Source organism: Carcharodon carcharias, chromosome 3 (genome assembly GCF_017639515.1).
Source record: "Carcharodon carcharias isolate sCarCar2 chromosome 3, sCarCar2.pri, whole genome shotgun sequence".
NCBI classification, from domain to species: Eukaryota; Metazoa; Chordata; class Chondrichthyes; order Lamniformes; family Lamnidae; genus Carcharodon; species Carcharodon carcharias.
This window is the reverse complement of record NC_054469.1, coordinates 96,853,674-96,872,499: the sequence shown is the minus strand read 5'-3', so window position 1 is coordinate 96,872,499 and position 18,826 is coordinate 96,853,674. Positions and strand designations below refer to the sequence as shown.

At 45.1% G+C, this 18,826-nt stretch overlaps 1 protein-coding gene across 1 annotated transcript in view; it reads left to right on the top strand.

Moving 5' to 3' along the window:
• The window catches only part of LOC121276028 (spermatogenesis-associated protein 48), a 76,878-nt gene that overhangs the window by 31,381 nt on the left and 26,671 nt on the right, over nt 1–18,826 (top strand). Inside the window, exon 4 of the mRNA XM_041183969.1 lies at nt 2,169–2,307. Within this exon, the coding sequence (XP_041039903.1) occupies nt 2,169–2,307 (139 nt within the window). The remainder of the gene's footprint in view (nt 1–2,168; nt 2,308–18,826) is intronic.

The following is an 18,826-nucleotide window of genomic DNA, read 5'->3' as shown; positions in this document are numbered from 1 at the left end:
ATTTAGCCCAAACTCTGGAATTCCCTCCCTATACCTCCCCGCCTCTCTATCTCACTTTCCTCTTTTAAGACAGTTTTTTAAAACCTACCTATTTGATCAAGCTTCTGGTCATCTGATCTAATGTCTCTTTATGTGACTCGATGTCCTACTTTGTTATATAATGCTCTGAAATACCTTAGGATGTTTCATTACACTAAAGGTGCTATATATAAATGTAAGCTATTGTTGGTGGAGAGACATAAAGAAAATCAGGAGAAAATATTATGACCTCTTAAACCACATATGGTATGCAAAATGACAGTTTGTTTTTATTACCCTGATATGAGCTTTCACTGCTGTAAAATGGACCCCACGTACAGTGCCAAAGGGTCATCCCATTTGGCTGTACCTTGCTGCTCTTCTTCCTGCCAGTAAACCTATATCTGCCTATAAGGAACCATTGTCCCTATCATGATGCTTCTCTTTCTCTTTTCACAATTTTCTATGTCAACATTTACAATATTGGCTTCACCAAATCTTTACATCTCAGCTACCTTCTTTCCTCAGTTTTCAACATCACACTGTGGAGCACAAAGTTGGGTAGCCCCAGTTTTCTTTTCCAGTTGAAGAAAATAGGAAATTTTATATTAAACTTGCACCCATCCGCGCCACTGTTCCCACTGATGGAAGAATCGAGAATCAGAGGACATTGATTTAAGGTGATTGGCAAAAGAAGCAACAGCGATACAAGGAAAAGCTTTTTTACGCAGCAAGTGGTTAAGAATGCCCTGCCTGAGAGTGTGCTGGAAACAGATTCATTCATGGCTTTCAAAAGAGAATTGGATCATTACCTGAAGAGGAAATATTTGGAGGGCGAAGTGGAAAAAGCAGAGGAGTGGCACTAGGTAAATTGCTCTTGCACTGAGCAGTACAGACACACTAGGCTGAATGGCCTCCTTCTGTGCTGAACTGTTCTATGATTCATGAGTTTCCAAGAAAGCTGAAAATATTAAAAATTAATCATTTCTTTATTTGAATAAATGGAATGTGTTGTTGAAATCAAAGTGATATTTGTAAAAGTAAACCCTAAACTAGCGAGATAATCTATAACTTTTTATTTTGTGATAGATTATAGAGTTTTAAGTTTTCAATATCACTTGCTTTGTATCTACTAATTCACTATTCCTCATTTGCTACACAATCAACATATACTAGGGCCTGAATTTCACACTTAGCATACATGCCAAGTTGGCAGGCCTAAAAGCGGTTGCAAAATGCGTTTCCGCCCACGATCATCGCCCGAACGCAATTTCAGGCTGGCTGGCCAATTAACGGTCAGCCAGCTTGAAACACATGCTCAGAAAGCCTCAGTACTGCCGAGGGAGTGGGAAGAGGGGTAGGCACCAACAGAAGTGAGGGTGCAGGTAGGTGCCTCTAGCGAGCTCCCTGAAGGCATTCAGCTGCTGTGGAGCTGCCTCAGGGAGCTGCAGACCTGGACAAATTAAATGAGAAGAAATTAATGCAGCAAACTGTGTCTCTGCAGCACATTCAAGCATCTGACAGCAGAACTCAAAAAACATCAGCCCCCAGATATCACTTTTTATTACATTTCACCCCGGACATTTCATCCCGCCCTTGGATGAGGTTTCATTAAAAACGGGCTGCCCGCTTGCCCATTCTTCCTGTGCGATGAGCGCGAAATCGCACGGGCAATGCAAAACCGTGGACAATAGGCTTTTTAATGGCCTTACTTGGCCCTTTGATTGTCGGCAGGGGTGGCTCCAACTCCCGTGTGCACCTGTCAACCTCTATTGCTCATGTGCGCAGTGACGTTGGGACGCATGCCTGATTTCATTTCACTCAATTTCACGTGTGTTCAGGTTGGGCATGCGCCTGCCCAATCAACGTAAGATTCTGTCTTAGGAGCTTTGTTACGTGTACCACAAAATTCCACTATTTTGAGATTTTTGAAACCCATCAGAATATCCTGCAGCTAGATTTATTCGTCTATATTTTAAGAATTGTGCTTTCTGTTTTCAGACATCTAATTAGTCTCTAAAGTAATCACCTCCCAATTTGAAGTCAGTTACACTTGTTGCCATTTACTGGTTCTCAATTGATGAGTTTTACCCATTCATATCTATCAGATTTTAATGTTGACTGTAACATATATTTTTCCTAACGTATAGGAGTTATGAGGATGTTAACTGGGATTGTAAGTTGGCACCAAAAATCAAACCAGCAGATACAACACAGGACAAAATAGCCGACCCCATGTCACGACATGCTACTCTAAAACGATATGATGCAAGCCCTCATATGTGGCAAGTAAGTATTTACATGTTTACTTGCATATGTATTAAAACTTTAATGTTGAAATCTTCAAAATATATTCACATAAATTGTTTTTCACTTCGTAAAAAGCATAATGCAGAAAGCAGGCTATTTTTTACAGGTGTCAGAGGGGTTAAGCAGCACAGGAAGAGGAGAGAATCCACTTGGCATTAACTAGTGCCTAAGGATTAGTGACTCTTCAAAACACTTTTGGCCTAATCTGAACAGTAATGGATTTGATGAGTCCATTTTGCCTTGGAAGTGGCAAGGGAACCTTTGCTCTATTAGAAGATGATTCTTGCCCCAATCCAACGCAAGAAACAGTGAAAACTAGCATTACACTGAACTTCCTTTCACCAAGATCATTTCAGATTGGCAAAGATGAGTTGAATATCTGTCACTCATCTGTGCATAGGTGCATCTAGCAAATGACAGAAGCCCTGTTCACAAAAGGCGATAACTATAAGTTCCTTGTAAAAGTTTGGGAGAGTCCAAGCTGTAGCTGATGGGAATTCCCACCCTCTGGCCAGCAAGATGTATTTTTCTATTAATCTTCACCTGGCGATTGACAATCAGGCTTGAATTATTCAAATGGCTGCTGGCCATCCAGACAGTTGTCATTAGCAATCATGATGAGGTAGTTATCTGTACTCTGCCACACTTTTGTAAATTAAGATAAAGATGAATAAGATAGAGTAAACCACTTGTGGTTACCCGTAGCTCCCTTGTTAGACATTCCATCATCCTTGTCATGTTTTTATATAGATATAAAGGCACCAATCATTCATAAGAACTGTGTGCACATGTAATGGATTCAATTATTCAGACTAGGCACATAAGAACATGTTTTCATGGATAGAAAGCTGGAAGACCTCAGAGCTGTGCTGTGTCTGCTGTGTTCTGCTCAAGGGTGAAAGTGAAACTAAGGCTGAAACACATGGCACACTTCCTTTCTGGTGATGACATGCTGCTGCTCCTTTAAGGCATATCATAACAATCCTAGTTTGCTCACTCCGCCTTGACAATGGCAGGGTTCTTCTGGTCCTTGGACAGGTCAGGGGGAGATGTTTGAAAAGCATTCTGCACCATTAAAATACATAGAAGTTACAATGTAAGGAGGATTGAAGGATTTGTGACCAGAGCGTCTACAATATCTACCCTTACTTCCCTCTGTAATTTAGAAATCATTTAATCCAGACTGTGTAACTATTCTATTTTTTGAGCACTACCAATATGTTAAGTACTTCCTTTTTATCTATTTTTAACCTATCTAATGTCACTACTACCTCCTTTACCGTGACATTAGTGTGCTCTTCGTTGAAACATTACAATTGGCCTCCGTATGATCTTTGACCAGTTGTGAGCTAGGAGTAGAGAGCGCACATCAGAAGACAAGTGTTCGGCATTCTGATGCAGTGGCCTGTCCAGTGCAGAATGGTTGCCTCTATGCTGAGGAGGCCTTACTTCTGGAGGAGCTTGTGTTCGTTCAGCGATCCATTCAGGTGATGTGTAGGATCTTCCATAGACAATGCTGATGGTACGCCTCAAGCTACCTCAGGTGTCGACGATACATCACCCAGGTTTCACAGCCATAGGAAGTGTCAGGGGGACGACTGCCTTGTAGACTTCAACTTTTGTGTCCACCTGCTGGTGATGGTTAGTGACAACAGCGGGGAAGAGAGTGCGCTGGACTGCCCACAATGGCAATCCCTTCTTCACCAAGGTGTAGCTGGTTTTGAAGCAGGGCAAATGACAAAGGCCAAGGACACAAGAGCACAAAGAAAGCTCAAGAAGGTATACAAGCCCTCACCACCACAGACTGATCAACTGACTGATTAATGCCTGACTGCCGATGTGGAATGTGGTTTTGGATCTTTATTTTCCCCCTTTTAATGCTGTTTCTCCCTTAATCTTTTACGTCCCCTTTTCCACTTTGTTTATCTGGCACTATCTTCACCCTATATCTTCCAGTCCCTCTCTCTTTGTCTCCCCCTTTCTTTTTTTCCCTATCTCCCTCTCTCTTCTCTAGGACTCTGTGGCAAGTGTCCTCCCCACTTCGAGGGACTGCCAATTATTATTATTATTGCTATTAATATCCTCCTCTGTAATAAAAATAAAAGTAAAGCACTACTTAATACTTCAGCCAAAGAAAATCAGCTTTTTGTTTCCTAATTGTCCCCTTCTTCCTTTGACTGTCCTTTAACTATTTATTTGTTTAGAAAAGACTTTTGGATTCCCTTTTATGTTACCTGCTAATCTATTCTTGTACTTTCTCTTTGATCCTCTTATTCCCTTTTAACATTTCCTTTGTACTTGCTGTATTTAGTTTAGTTCTGTATGTTTTTACATTTGTCTGTACATTATCATTTTCTATATTTCTAGCAAATCTGATGATACCATGATCATGACCAGCTCCTCAAGTGCTATTTCTTTGAAACTTGCCCCACTTCAAGCCTCAGAGCTAGGGCAGAATTTTCCTGGAATTGCGCTGAGTGTGGAAGCTGGCGGGTAAAATGGAGTTCTACCTGCCAATAAAAATGGTGAGTTTTCATGCAGTATCACCCAAGCCTGCCTCATTATTTATTCACTCCTGCGAAACATGCCTTTTCCATGGCGGGCAGGCTCTCACTCGCCCGCCTGCCATCACCCCATTGTTGCATCACGCCAGCCGCCATCATTAAAAGACAGTCGCCAGCAAAACGCTCATTGCCACCAGCTCACCACTGCTGCCTGGGAGACATGGTCACCAAAGGCAAAAAGGCTGCAGTACCCTGCTTCAACAATGGTCCCTCAAGTGACTGCTGGATGCTGTGGAGGGCATCCGCCGGGATGTGTTGTGGCCACAGGATGGGCAGCAACGTGACCAACCTGGCTTGGGAGCCGGTGGCAGTGATGGTCATCGCAAATACCCTGCAGAGGAGGACAGCCACCCAATGCCGCAAAAGCAAGAATGATCTCCTCCATTCCACCAGGGTAAGTCACTGTTTTCATCACTTCTGACTCACACTCACAAACCCATCACACATCCACAGGGTCCTCACTCACTGTCAGTGCAAGGACAGCACCATTTACTCTTTCACACACACCGTCATTGTCCTCATCCCATCCATGGGTCCACTCACCACCCACACAGTCCAGGCATACTTATCATCTGGCCCAGCAGGCATCCTGATACACTCTCCCCATCTCTATCCGTGCAGGATAAACTGGCTCACAACAGGAGGGAAAGGCCACAGACAGGTGGAGGGATGCCAGAAAGCAAAGTTCTGACAGAATTCGAAAACAGAGCCATCCAGCTGGCCGGCGATGACCAGGACCGGTCCTGTGCTGACGGTGAGGTTGGTGCTGCTGTACCAAGTGAGGATTCAGCAATGCAACATCCATCAGACAACCATGCCGTGAATTTTGTGTCCTCTTTCACAGGCCACTGCTATGCACTAATTATCTCCCCTTGATTTCGCAGGCACATCTGCTAAGCAGCCGACAGAGTCCATGACCCAGGGCCTCCAATCAAGCCCCGAAGAAACCTCTGAATCTGGAGGCACCCTCCCTGAAGTCCTGTTACCAATGTCCTGGAGGCCAGAACATTGCTGAGTCCAAGTCAGATGATGAGCCTCTGGACTCGGTCATGTCACAGTTGCTGGAGCTGCAAAGGCAAGTTTGGGAACATCAGGAAGGGATTTCTGCTGCACTCCTCAGATTGCAAGGCACGATGAAGGAGTCCATCCGTCTTCAGGCTGAGATGATAGTGCCGGCATTGCTAAACACCAAGGTCAATTCTATCAGAATGGCGGGCGCAATGGAGACCTTGGTCCAGGAAGTCACTCCTGCACTGCTCCGCGGGCTCAACTGCATTTCTGATGCCATAGCTGGCCTCCAACACAAGAGGGCTGCTGGGCAGCTTGATCTTGCTCCAGCTACCCTTTCCACTCACGGAATCAGCTGGGGGCCATTGGGCACCCATAGGAAGGAGGATCAGCAGGTGCACACTCCAGGGCCATCCACCTAGGAGACTCTGGGAGTGACCAGCCCATCAGAACCTCCTCGTCCTGTGACCTCCGCAACTCTAGCTTTACAGGCCGAGGAGGATGCCACTGCCACACAGCAGGACCCCGAAAGCAGGCCGGAGCCTACCAAGTCTCAGCCCTCCAGAGGACGTGCGCCAATGTCATCACAGACAGAGCATTGCTGTCAGCAGGCTGCCTCCACCTCCGCTGTGGCTGGCTGGCGAGCACCAAGACATAGTGGCAGAATTAGGAATGTTAGGTATAAGTAGTTGCACAGCGTGGGTTTTGATCACTTGTACATACTGTTCACTATTGTCAATAGACTAAGAATGTCTCCCTGCCTGTGGCTCCTTATTCTGATGCGCAATGTTCTTGTCACACAGATGAGAAACCTTTCTGCACAAAATTAAAATGCAGATGCCTCAGTCCAGAGCCTCTTCCCTGTGCTCTGTGCAGCCTTCAGACCACAGTGATGGTCCAGCCCCACACTCCCTGGAAACATTACTGATGCCTGCATCTCGATGGTGCTGGTCATTGCTGCCAGGATGTAGTGGGCAGGTGCCACAGAGTTCTCTCATACTCTCTGTGTGCTCTCAGCACCTTTAAGGTGAGGCTGGCTCCCATCACACCAGCATCTGCAGCCAGTGATGCTGTGCACCATCTCCTGAAAGGCTGAAGCGCTGAAGGCATCAGATGCGACTAAAGTTTCATGGCTGCGTCTCTGAGATGGACCTGATCATAGAGTGCAAGCAAGCTGCCCTCAGCCAGACAGGAGTCAGACATTCTCAGAGGTCATGTGAAGATCTATGGAGCGTCCTCACTGCATGTTGTCATCATCCTCCTGCAATCAAGCATCCATTAGGGCCTCCGCTGCATCTCCATGACAGGAGCATTCTCACAGAGGGTATTGGCGCTGCCATAAGCCAGACTGGAGTCAAACATTCACAACTGCGATATGAGGATCTATAGGGACACCTGATTGCATGTCATCATCATCCTCCACAAATCTGACAGTTATGAGGACCTCCCAAGTGCGCCTGCGTCATCTAGCCAGTATGAGAGCCTCATCCCCATCACCGTCACTACCGAGGTCCCCCTCACCGTCATCCCTGTCAGCATCCTCCTCATCCAAGGAGACCTCCAGCTCCTCTATCTCCTCCTCAGCCAGCTCCTCTCCCTGTTGCAGAGCCAGGTTGTAAAGGGCGCAGCAGAAGACGATGATGCATGACACCCTTTGCGGTCTGTATTGCGGGACTCCACCAGATCGGTCCAGGCACCGAAACTGCATCTTCAGCATCCCGATGGTCTGCTCCACCAAGGTGCGTGCTGCTGCATGAGCCTCATTATAGCGTCGCTCTGCTGCAGTCTGAGGCCGCCACACAGGTGTCACCAGCCACGGCCTCTGCACATAGCCCTTGTCCCCAAGGAGCTAACCCTGCAGCTTCTGTAGACCCTGGAAGACTGCAGGAAACTGTGACCAACTCAGGATGTAGGCATCATTGCACACTCCCTGGAAACCGTGCACTTATCTGCAAGATGCGTTTCTGGTGGTCGCACACCAGCTGCACATTCAGTGAGTGGAAGCCCTTGCAGTCGAATGAAGTCCACTGAGTGTAGCGATGGAGACCTGAGCACCACATGAGTGCAGTCAATTGCACCCTGCACCTGTAGGAGTCCCAAGATCAGGGTGAACCCAAAGGCCCTTGCATCCTGGCTGTCCCAGTCCCAGGTGAAATGCACTTCTTCATGAGGTTACTGGTCCTGCCTTTGCACAGCCAGGAGCCTCAGTCACTCTGTCCTTGGTATTCTACGGTCTCTGTAGGCTATCAGGCATACAGCTAGGTCAACGGGATCCATGATCCTGACGTGGTCCTCCTGCAGCATGAAGGAGAGAGAGACACGTGGTTATCATGGCTGTACTTAACACCTTTCCTGCCCCTGTGTGACTACCCCTTAATGCTTTCCGGAAAGTGCTGGTCACCCCTCAAATGGCCAGTGATGAGTGTGTTGCATGGCTGCCCTGTCAGCCTGTGACATGGGGGACATTGGTCCAAACCAGGATGCTGAGATTGCAAGGGGCTGTGAGCACCTCCAGCAGTGACAGATACATGGCCAGCATTGATGAGGAGATTGTACAATGTGTGCAGTCCAACTGCTCCGTGGTCCAATAAAGTGGTGGCGGACTCGAAGTCTGTGCTGGGGGTGGGGGGGGTAAGGTATGGAGCACTTGGTGGCCCTTTGGTGCCTCTACGTTGCTTGCATGGGAGGGCAGGTTAGGAGCCTGACCCCAACCATATCACTGCAGCTTCAACTGACCTGTCTCAGTTGAGAGGCATGGTGAGTTTTTACAGGTGACCCTAATGTGTGGCCACTTCCCTCACTTAACCTGACTCCCACCTCAATTGTGTCTGCACGGGATGCAGCGCCAGGGCAGCACTTGACCTCCCCCCGACCAATAGCGGTTGCCTCCAAGGCTGGCCAGCACTTGTCCCTGCTCCCCGGTGCCCCTGAGGCCTGTAACCAACAGGCAAGCTGTGGGGAACGCTGTTGCTCACTCACCTCAGTTCCCCAAAGTGAAGGCTGCCAAGTGCATGCTGTTGTGAAACATAGCGGTGTGCTTTCCTGCCAGCACGGACAGACGATACGGCAGGGTTCCAAGAGCCTGGCGGGATGTCCTTTTAATTATATGCTGATGTATTACAATTAGCTCCACACTGACCGATGGCAGGAAACGTGGTCTGCCATCAGTGGGCTGAGTGGACGATCGCGACCTGCCTTCACGCCTTTGTAAAGCAGGTCGCGCCATGTTTTGTGTGCATGCCACCTATCATGTGCACTGCCAGCGGGCTCGGAAATTTCCACCTAGATCTAGCATTACTTTCTTCTTTATTGGAAGAGGCCTCCTTTTCCTCCTCTTCCAATTTGTGTTCCTGCTTTCCACTTACCTGTACTCAATGTATCACCTCATGAACTACCTTCAAACTGATTTTCTGGATCCACTTGGGTAACATTTGAACTGGTGTCCGTGAGTATAGTATGCAGTGCCAGATGAGTTATCTTAGGACTATTTCTGTGAGGGACACTTTTGCGTGAATGACTTCTTATTTGTTAGTGGCACTTATACTTAATGGATGACTCTACACAGAGTCCTGATTTGCCTACAGGAAGCTAAAGCTTCAAAGCTATTTCAGAGTGTAAGTTTTACTGAACCTTTCTGTTCTAACTTTTCCATCCTACTTTTCCCCACTGCCCAGATATTCAGCTTCCTCCACCGCCTGCTCCTTATCCCTTATAGGTGTGACTATTCTCTCAAACTCCAGAATCTCTTCTGTCACACTGATGTCCCATATTACCTTCATCCCCTTCTCAATATACGAGATGTTGAATTATCGCAAAATAAGTTGGTGACATTCTCACAGACTGGTCTGCTCAAGCCAATATCTGGTGCTCAACTTTGACTTCTTGCATTGACACATAACTGTCCCTTCCTTTAGTTTTAGTTAGTTTAGGTTAATGTTAGGTAACCTAACATTAATTTGTCTACTTAGCATCCTCTTCTACCTCTGCACCTAATTCCCACTCTTATCAAATTCCTGTTTTCGAAGACCTGATTTTTACTCCTTTCCCACCTCACTCCATCACCACCTTACTCCACAGTGAGTTCTGCACTGAGTTCTAGAGAGGTAGTTACGAAGCATTTGAGTTGGGTTTCATGTGGCAGCATTAGGTGCAGGCAGTTTTGGTGTTCAGGCTGCATTCTGGAGAAGAGGCAGAATTGGAAAGAGAGCTGTGGATCACATGCAGCTAGGTATGAGGGAGGTGGCTTCAGGTACAGCACTGGTGAGGTTAGAGATGGATTAAGACCTGGATGTCTTGGCTGCTAGGTGAGTTGATAAGGATATGTGTTGCAGGTTGCTGTGGGATGCTTAACTTTTTCAATCACTGGAGCAGCAGCCAACAATCAAATAAAATGCTAAACCATATTACCAAAGCAAGCAGCAACTGAGATTTATACAGCACATCTTGCATTGTTAAATATTTCACAATGCTTAACAAGAGCAAGACAAAAAAAACATTTTGACATATACAGAGGGAGAAATCAGGAAAGATGATCAAAATCTTGATCAAAGTGATAGTTTTTAAGAGGAGGGAGGGAGGGATAGGGAGGCCAGGAGGTTTAGGGAAGGAATTCCAAAAGAAACGACCTAGACAGCTGAAAGCACAGTCACCAGTGGTAAAGTGGATCAAATCATAGATACTCAAGAGGCCAGAATTGGAGGAGTGCAGAGATCACAAAGGCTTGCAGGACTGGAGGAGGCTGTACAGATATGGATAGGCAAAGCCATGGAGGGATTTGAAAACAAGAATGAGGATCTTAAAATTGAGGCATTGTCGAATAGGAGGCAGTGAAAGTCAGAAAGCACAGGCATGCTAGGTGAATGGGATTTGGACTGTATTAAGATACAGGCAACAGAGTTTTGGTTGAGCATAAGTTTATGTGGTGCAAGATGGAGGCTGGCCAGGTGAGGATTGGAACAGTTCAAATGAAAGGAACATTGATGAGATTTTCAGCAGCAAATGAACTGAGCCAGGGTCAGAATTGAGCAATGTTACAGAAGTGGGCCTAGGTAGCCTTGGGATGATGATGTGGATATGTGGTGGGAAACTCACCCCAGTGTTCAGTGCTACATCGACATTGCAAACCATCTAATTCAGTTTAAAGAGAGTTACCAGGGATGGTGATTGGTGGACAATAGCAATGTGTTTTTATATTGCACCATAAACATAATAAAATATACCAGGGCGCTTCACAGGAGCGTTATAAAGAAAAATGTGGCACTGAACCACATTTTTTTTGTTCAAGGGCTGTGAGCATCACCAGCAAAGTCAGCATTTGTTGTCCATCTATAATTGCCTTTGGGAAGGTTGTGCTGAGCTTTCTCCTTGAACCGCTCAGTCCAAGTAGTGTAGTTAAACCCACAATGCTGTTAAGGCGGGAGTTCCAGGACTTTGACCCAGTGACAGTGAAGGAACAGTGATACAGTTCCAAGTAGGATGGTTTGTGGCTTTGAGGGGAACTTACAGGTGGTGGTGTTCCCATGCATCTGCTACTCTTGTCTTTACAGGAGGTAGAGGTCGTGGATTTGGATGATGCTGTTGAAAGAGGCTTGACAAGTAGCTGCAGTGCATTATGTAAATGGCACACGCTGCTCCACTGTGCAACTATGGCGGAGGGAATTAATGTTTAAGGCAATAGAAGGGGTGCCAATTAAGTGAGCTGCTCTGGCCTGGATGTTTTGAGCTTCTTGAGTGTTGTGGGAGTTGCACTCATTCAGGCAAATGGAGGGTATTCCATCACACTCCTGACTTGTGCCTTGTAGATGGTGGACAGGTTTTGGGGGTCAGGAATCGGCTGCTGACCGCGATCTCACACTGGCTGGCCAATTAATGGGCAGCCAGCGTCAAATGCGCACTATAATGCTCAGTGCTACCGGGGTTGGGATGTGAAAAGAGTGGGCGTCAACGTCACTGAGGGTATTGGTGAGTGCTTTGAGAGGGCTCCCTGAAGACAGATAAGTGCCCCAGGGAGCTGCAGACCTCCACAGACTAAAGGACATGACAAAAACACTGCAAAATATGCCCATGCAGCACAATCAAGCACCTGAAAACATACCTCATAAAAACCCAGTACCCAGATATCTCTTTTTATTTTATTTCCCCATGGAGATTTACTTCTCCCTGGATTGAGGTTTGAGCAAAAATGTGAATGCCGCCTGGCAGAATGGCCCGTCTGCCAACTGTAAATGTGGGTGCACGTAAAATCACTATTGATTGCGTCATTAATGGGCTTAATAGCCCACTTAATTGTTGGTGGGCGCGCGTTGCAGTCGGAAGAAATAAAGCGCAATGATGTCGGGACACTCTTCCAACATCACCTCATGCTATTTCATGTCCGTACGGGTCGGGCGCTGGCCTGACCACTGGATGTAAAATTCTGGCTTGGTGTCTTAAATCTAAAGAAAGAATATGATGAAGATACAAGGGGCAAGTTGGCCATGGTGGATTGGGAAAATACTCTAAAAGGTTTGTCGGTAGACAGGCAATGGCTAGTATTTAATTAAATACTACACGGTCTCCAATAGATGTACATTTCTCCATGGCACGAACGCCCAAAGGGAAAGATAAATCAACCACAGTTAATGAAAGAAGTTAAACATTGCATTAGATCAAAGGAAATGGCTTATAAGGACGTCAGGAAAGGTGGTAAGCCTGAGGATTGGGAGCAATATAGAATCCAGCAAAGGCGGACCAAGAAACTGATCAAGAAAGGGAAAATAGAATATGAATGCAAACTAGCGAGGAACATAAAGGTGGACTTTGAAAGCTTCTTTAGGTATGTGAATAGGAAAAGATTAGTGAGGGTAAATGTGGGCCCATTACAAGTGGGGACAGGAGAATTTATATAGGAAAACAGGGAAATGACAAAGAAACTAAACCATTTCTCTTCATGGGAGAAGATACAGAAAATCTCCCAGAAATACTAGGCAGCTAAGGGGCTTGTGAAACTAAAGAACAAAAAGAAATTAGGTTTAGTAAAGAGATAGTACTTAAAAAGTTAACTGGATTGAAGGTTGATAAATCCCTTGGACCAAATGAGCTTCATCCCAGACTGTTGAAGGAGGTGGCTAGAGAGATAATGGATGCATTGGTGTTTATCTTTCAAACTCCTATAGATTCTCGGAAGGTTCCTGCGGAGTGGAAAGTAGCAAATGTAACCCCCCCAGCCCCCACTATTTAAGAAGGGAGGAAGAGGGAGAATGGAGAACTACAGACCTGTTAGTTTGATGTCAGTGGTAAAGAAAATGTTAGAATTAGAATCTATTATAAAGGATGTGATAATTAGACATTTAGAAAAGAGTGGTAAAATTGGGCAGAATCAACATGGGTTTATGGAAGGGAAACCATGTTTGACAAACTTGTTGGAATTTTTTGAGGATATTACTTGTAGCATATAGGAGAACCAATGGATGTGATATATTTGGATTTTCAGAAGGCTTTTGATAAGGTCCAACACAGGAGATTAGTAAATAAAATTAGAGCACATGGGATTGGAGGAAAACACACTAGCATGGATTGAGAATTGATTAACAGATAGAAAGCAGAGAGTAGAAATAAACAGACCATTCTCAGGATGGCAGGCTGTTACTCGTGGGGTACTGCAAGGATCAGTGCTAGGTCCGCAGCTGTTCACAATCTATATAAATGATTTCAATTTGGGGACCAATTGTGATATTTCAAGATTTTCTGTTGACACCAAACTGAATGGGAACATAATTTATGAGGAGGATGCAAGGAAGCTTCAAGAAGGCTTGGACAAGCTAAGTGAATGGGCTAGAACATGGCAGATGGAACATAATGCGATTAAGTATGAAGTTATTCGCTTTGGTAGAAAAAACAAAGGCAGAATATTTCTTAAATGGTGAGAGATTGGGAAGTGTAGGTGACCAAAGGGACCTGGGTGTCCTTGTTCAAGAGTCACTAAAAGTTAGCATGCAGGTGCAGCAAGCAATTAGGAAGGCAAATGATGTGTTGGCTTTCATTGCAAGGAGATTTGAGTACTGGAATTAAGATGTCTTGCTGCAGTTGTATGCAGCCTTGTTGAGACCTCACCTGGAATATTGTGTATAGTTTTGGTGCCCTTATCTAAGGCAGGATATACTTGCCATAGAGAGAGTGCATTGAGGTTCACCAGATTAATCACTGGGATGGTGGGATTGTCTTATGAGGAAACATTGGAGGGTCTATGTCTGTATTTCCTAGAATTTCGAAGAATGAGGGGTGACAGGGTGGATGTAAATGTGGTCTCACCACTGTCCTGTATATCTGAAGCATAACCTTCCTACTTTTGTATTCAATTCCCCTTGCAATTACTTCCTGTATCTGCATATTAACCTTTTCTGATTCATGCACTAGAACATCCAGATCCCTCTGCATCTCAGTGCTCTTCAACCTCTCATCGTTGCGATAATATGCTTCTTTTATTCTTGCACGGAGGTTTGCTAATGCTGTTGGGGCAGATTTAAACTAAACTGGCAGGAGAATGGGATCCTGAAAAGTATTTCAGAGGGGAGAGAAGCTGAGATGGAATTAGAAGTTAAAATGCTAGTAAGTGAGTCTGGAAGGCAGAGGAAACATAGGCTAGATTAAAAAAGAAGTGAGCTTAGCAAGGCTAAATGGAATACATTTTAATGCAAGGAGCGTGCGGAATAAGACAGACGAGCTGAGGGCACAGATAGGCAGATGGGAGTATGATATCATAGCCATGACCGAGACTTGGCTAAAAGAAGGGCAGGATTGGCAGCTTAACATTCCTAGTCATAGGGTGTTCAGATGAGATAGAGAGGGGGATAGAAGTCGGGGGGGTGGTGGTGGTTTGCAATATTGATCGGGGGGTGCGTGGTTTGCAATATTGATCAAGGAATCAATTATAGCAGTGAGGAGGGATGATATCCTAGAAGGATCATCAAATGAGGCCATATGGGTAGAAGTAAAAAACACAAAAGGGGCAAACATGCTGTTGGGTGTGTACTATAGACCTCTTAAACAGTCAGGGAGAGATAGAGGATCAAATATGTAATCAAGTTTCAGAGAAATGTAAGAATAATAGGGCAGTAATAGGAGGGGATTTTAACTACCCAAATACAAACTGGGATAGTTTTAGTGTTCAAGGTAGGGAGTGAGCAAACTTCTTAAGTTGCGTCCAGGAGAACCTTTTTAGCTAGTATGCAGAAAGCCCATCAAGGGAGTCGGCAGTTCTGGACCTAATATTCGGAAATGAGCCCGGGCAGTTAGAAGATGTATCAGTAGGGGGGCATTTTGGAGATAGTGAACATAACTCTGTTAGACTTAGGATCGTTATGGAAAAGGATGAGGTTGGGCTGGGAATAAACGTTCTCAACTGGGGAAAGACGAATTTTACCAAGATAAGATACAATTTGGCCCAAGTGTACTGGGAGCAGCTACTTGCAGATAAAACCATGTCAGAGCAGTGGGAGGCCTTCAAGGAGGAAATAGTGAGAGTACAGAGCAAACATGTTCCCATAAAGACAAAGGTGGGGACCAAGTCTGGAGAATCCTGGATGTCAAGGGACATAAAGTTTATGATTAAGAAAAAAAAAGGAGCTTATGGCAGATACCAACAGCTCAATATGGCAGAGTCCTTAGAGGAGTATATAAAGTGCAGAGGGGAACTTAAAAAGGAAATTAAGAAAGCTAAGAGAGTGTATAAGAAAGCACTGGTGGATAGAATAAAGGAAAACCCAAAGAGGTTTTTTAAATATATAAAGAGCAAGAGAATAGGGAAAAAATAGGGCCAATTAGGGGCCATAGAGGTAATGTGTGTGTGGACCCGGAAGACGTGGGTGCAGTCCTGAATGAACACTTTGCGTTAGTCTTCACAATGGAAAAGGACAATGCAGGTATAGACATCAGGTTGGAGGATTGTGAAATATTAAAGGAAATTAACTTAGAGAGGAGGTACCAGCAGGATTAGCAACCTTAAAAATGGATAAATCCGCAGGCCCAGATGAGATGTGTCCCAAGCTGTTTAGGGAGGCAAGGGAAGAGATATCAAGGGCCCTGGCAGTAATTTTCAAATTCTTTCTGGCCACAGGTGAGGTGCCAGAGGACTGGAGGACTGCTAACATTGTCCCATTATTTAAAAATGGAGGAAGGGATAGACTAGGAAATTACAGGCCAGTCAGTCTTACCTCGGTGGTGAGGAAGTTACTAGAAAGAATTCTGAGGGACCGAATATATCTGCACTTGGAGAGACACAGGTTAATCAGGGACAGTCAGCATGGATTTGTTAAGGGAAGGTCGTGTTTGACAAATTTGATTGAATTTTTTGAGGAGGTAACCAGGAGTGTTGATGAGGATAATGCATTTGATGTGGTCAACATGGACATTAGCAAGGCTTTTGATAAGGTCCCTCATAGCCGACTGGTCAAGAAAGTAAGAGCCCATGGGTTCTCAGGCAAAGTGGCACATTGGATACAAAATTGGCTGAGAGGATGGAAGTGGAGGGTGATGGTGGAGGGATGTTTCTGTGACTGGAAGTCTGTTTCTAGTGAGGTTCCACAAGGCTCAGTGCTTGGGCCCTTGCTGTTTGTGGTGTATATAGATGATTTGGTTTTAAATGTAAGGGCTATGATCAAGAAGTTCGCAAATGACACAAAAATTGATAGGGCGGTAAATATTGAGGAGGAGAGCCATAAACTGCAGGAGGATATCGATGGACTGGTCAGGTTGGCAGAGCAGTGGCAAATGGAATTCAACCCGGAAAAGTGTGAGGTAATGCACTTGGGGAGGGCTAACAAGGCAAGGGATTTCACTATGAATGGTAGGAACATGGAAAGTACTGAAGATCAGAGGGACCTTGGTGTGCATATCCATAGATCCCTGAAGGTAGCAGGGTAGGTAGATAAGGTGGTTAGGAAGGCAAATGGGAACTTGCCTTTATGAGCCGAGGCATAGAATACAAGAACAGGGAGGCTGTGCTGGAACTGTATAAAACTCTAGTTAGGCCACAACTGGAGTACTGTGTGCAGTTCTGGTCGCCACATTATAGGAAGAATGTGATTGCACTGGAGAGGTTGCAGAGAGATTTACCGGGATGCTGCCTGGGCTGAAGGGTCTGAGCTATGAGGAAAGATTGGATAGGCTGGGGCTGTTTTCCTTGGAGCAATGAAAGTTGAGAGAGGATCTGATAGAGGTGTATAAGATTATGAGGGGCATAGATATGGTAGATAGGAAGGCATTTTTTCCATTCGTAGCAGGGTCAATAACCAGGGAGCATAGATTTAAGGTAAGAGGTAGAAGGCTAAGGGGAGGAGTTGAGGAGAAATATTTTCACCCAGAGGGAGGTGTTAGTCTTAAACTCACTGCCTGAAAGGGTGGTTGAGTCAGAAACTCTCGTAACATTTAAGAAATTTTTAGATATCCACTTGCGTTGCCATAGCTTCCAGGGCTATGGACTAAGCGCTGGAAAATTAGATTAGCCTAGGCAGATCTTTGTTGACCAGCACAGACACAATGGGGTGAATGGCCTCCTTCTGTGCTGTAGACGTCTATGAGACCTGAGGACTTGTCAGCCTGGAGTTCCAACGATTTTCTCCGTACTACTTTCCTGGTGATTATGATTTTCTTGTGTTCCTCCCTCCCTTCCATTTCCTGATTTACAGCTACAGTGAAGACCGAGGCAAAATACCTTTTCAGTTCATCTGCTGTCTCCTTATTTTATGTTATTAATTCCCTAGCCTTACTTTCTAAAGGACCAACGCTCACTTTGTTAACTTGTCTTTTTAAATATCTATAGGAACTCTTACCATCTGTCTTTATATTTCCAGCTAGCTTTCTCTCATACTCTAATTTTTCCCTTGTTATTATTTTTTTAGTCATTCTTTGCTGTTTTTTATATTCTGTCCAATCTTCTGACCTGCACCTATCTTTGTGCAATCATATACTTTTTCTTTAAGTTTGACATTACCTTTAACTTTTCAAGTTAACCATGGATGGTGGGTCCTCCGCTTGGAATTTGTCTTTCTCATTGGAGTGTATCTATTTTATGTATTCTGAAATATCCCATTACATGTCTGTCACTGCACTCCTGTTGATTTATCCGTTAACCTAATTTGCCAGTTCACTTTAGCTAGCTGTGCTTTCATGCCCTCATATTTTGCCCTTATTTAAGTTTAAAATACTAGTCTTAGATCACTCTTCTCTCCCTCAAATAGAATGTAAAATTCAATCATATTGTGATCGCTGCTACCTAAGGAGTGATAGGAGAAAGCCACCCTCCCAAACACAGCAGGCATGGATAAAGGTGGTAGAGAATGTGAGCAGGCAGAGTGTGGTCAGGAGGAACTGGGTCCAGTGCAGGAAAAGGTTCAATGATCTTCATCAGTCAGACAAGATGAGTGCAACACCTCATGACAGGTCTCTGTGTATTCAACCTCGAGCAGACACACCAGTTGAGGAGCCTGAGGGTGGCTGCTGCTCCTGAACATGGATGGAATGTGTACCCAGGGCACTTATTGACACCTCAGCAAGACTCAGAGCCAGAGTGCTGTTGAGGACTTGCTTGCACTGATACATACAACTTCTTATGCCAATAAGGGAGATGGCAGCACAGTAGTAATGTCAGTGGAGTATTAATCCAGAGGCCCAGGCTAATGCTATGGGGACATGGGTTCAAATCCCACATGAAGTAGCCCATGTCCAAATGTAGGAAGACCTGGACAATATCCAGGCTGACAAGTGGCAAATAACATTCACACCACACAAGTGCCAGGCAATGACCATCTCCAACAAGATGGAATCTAATCATAGCCCCTTGACATTCAATGACATTACCATTGCTGAATCCCCCACTATCAAAATCCGGGGGGTATCATTGACCAGAAGCTGAACTGGATCATCCATATAAATACTGTGGCTACAAGAGC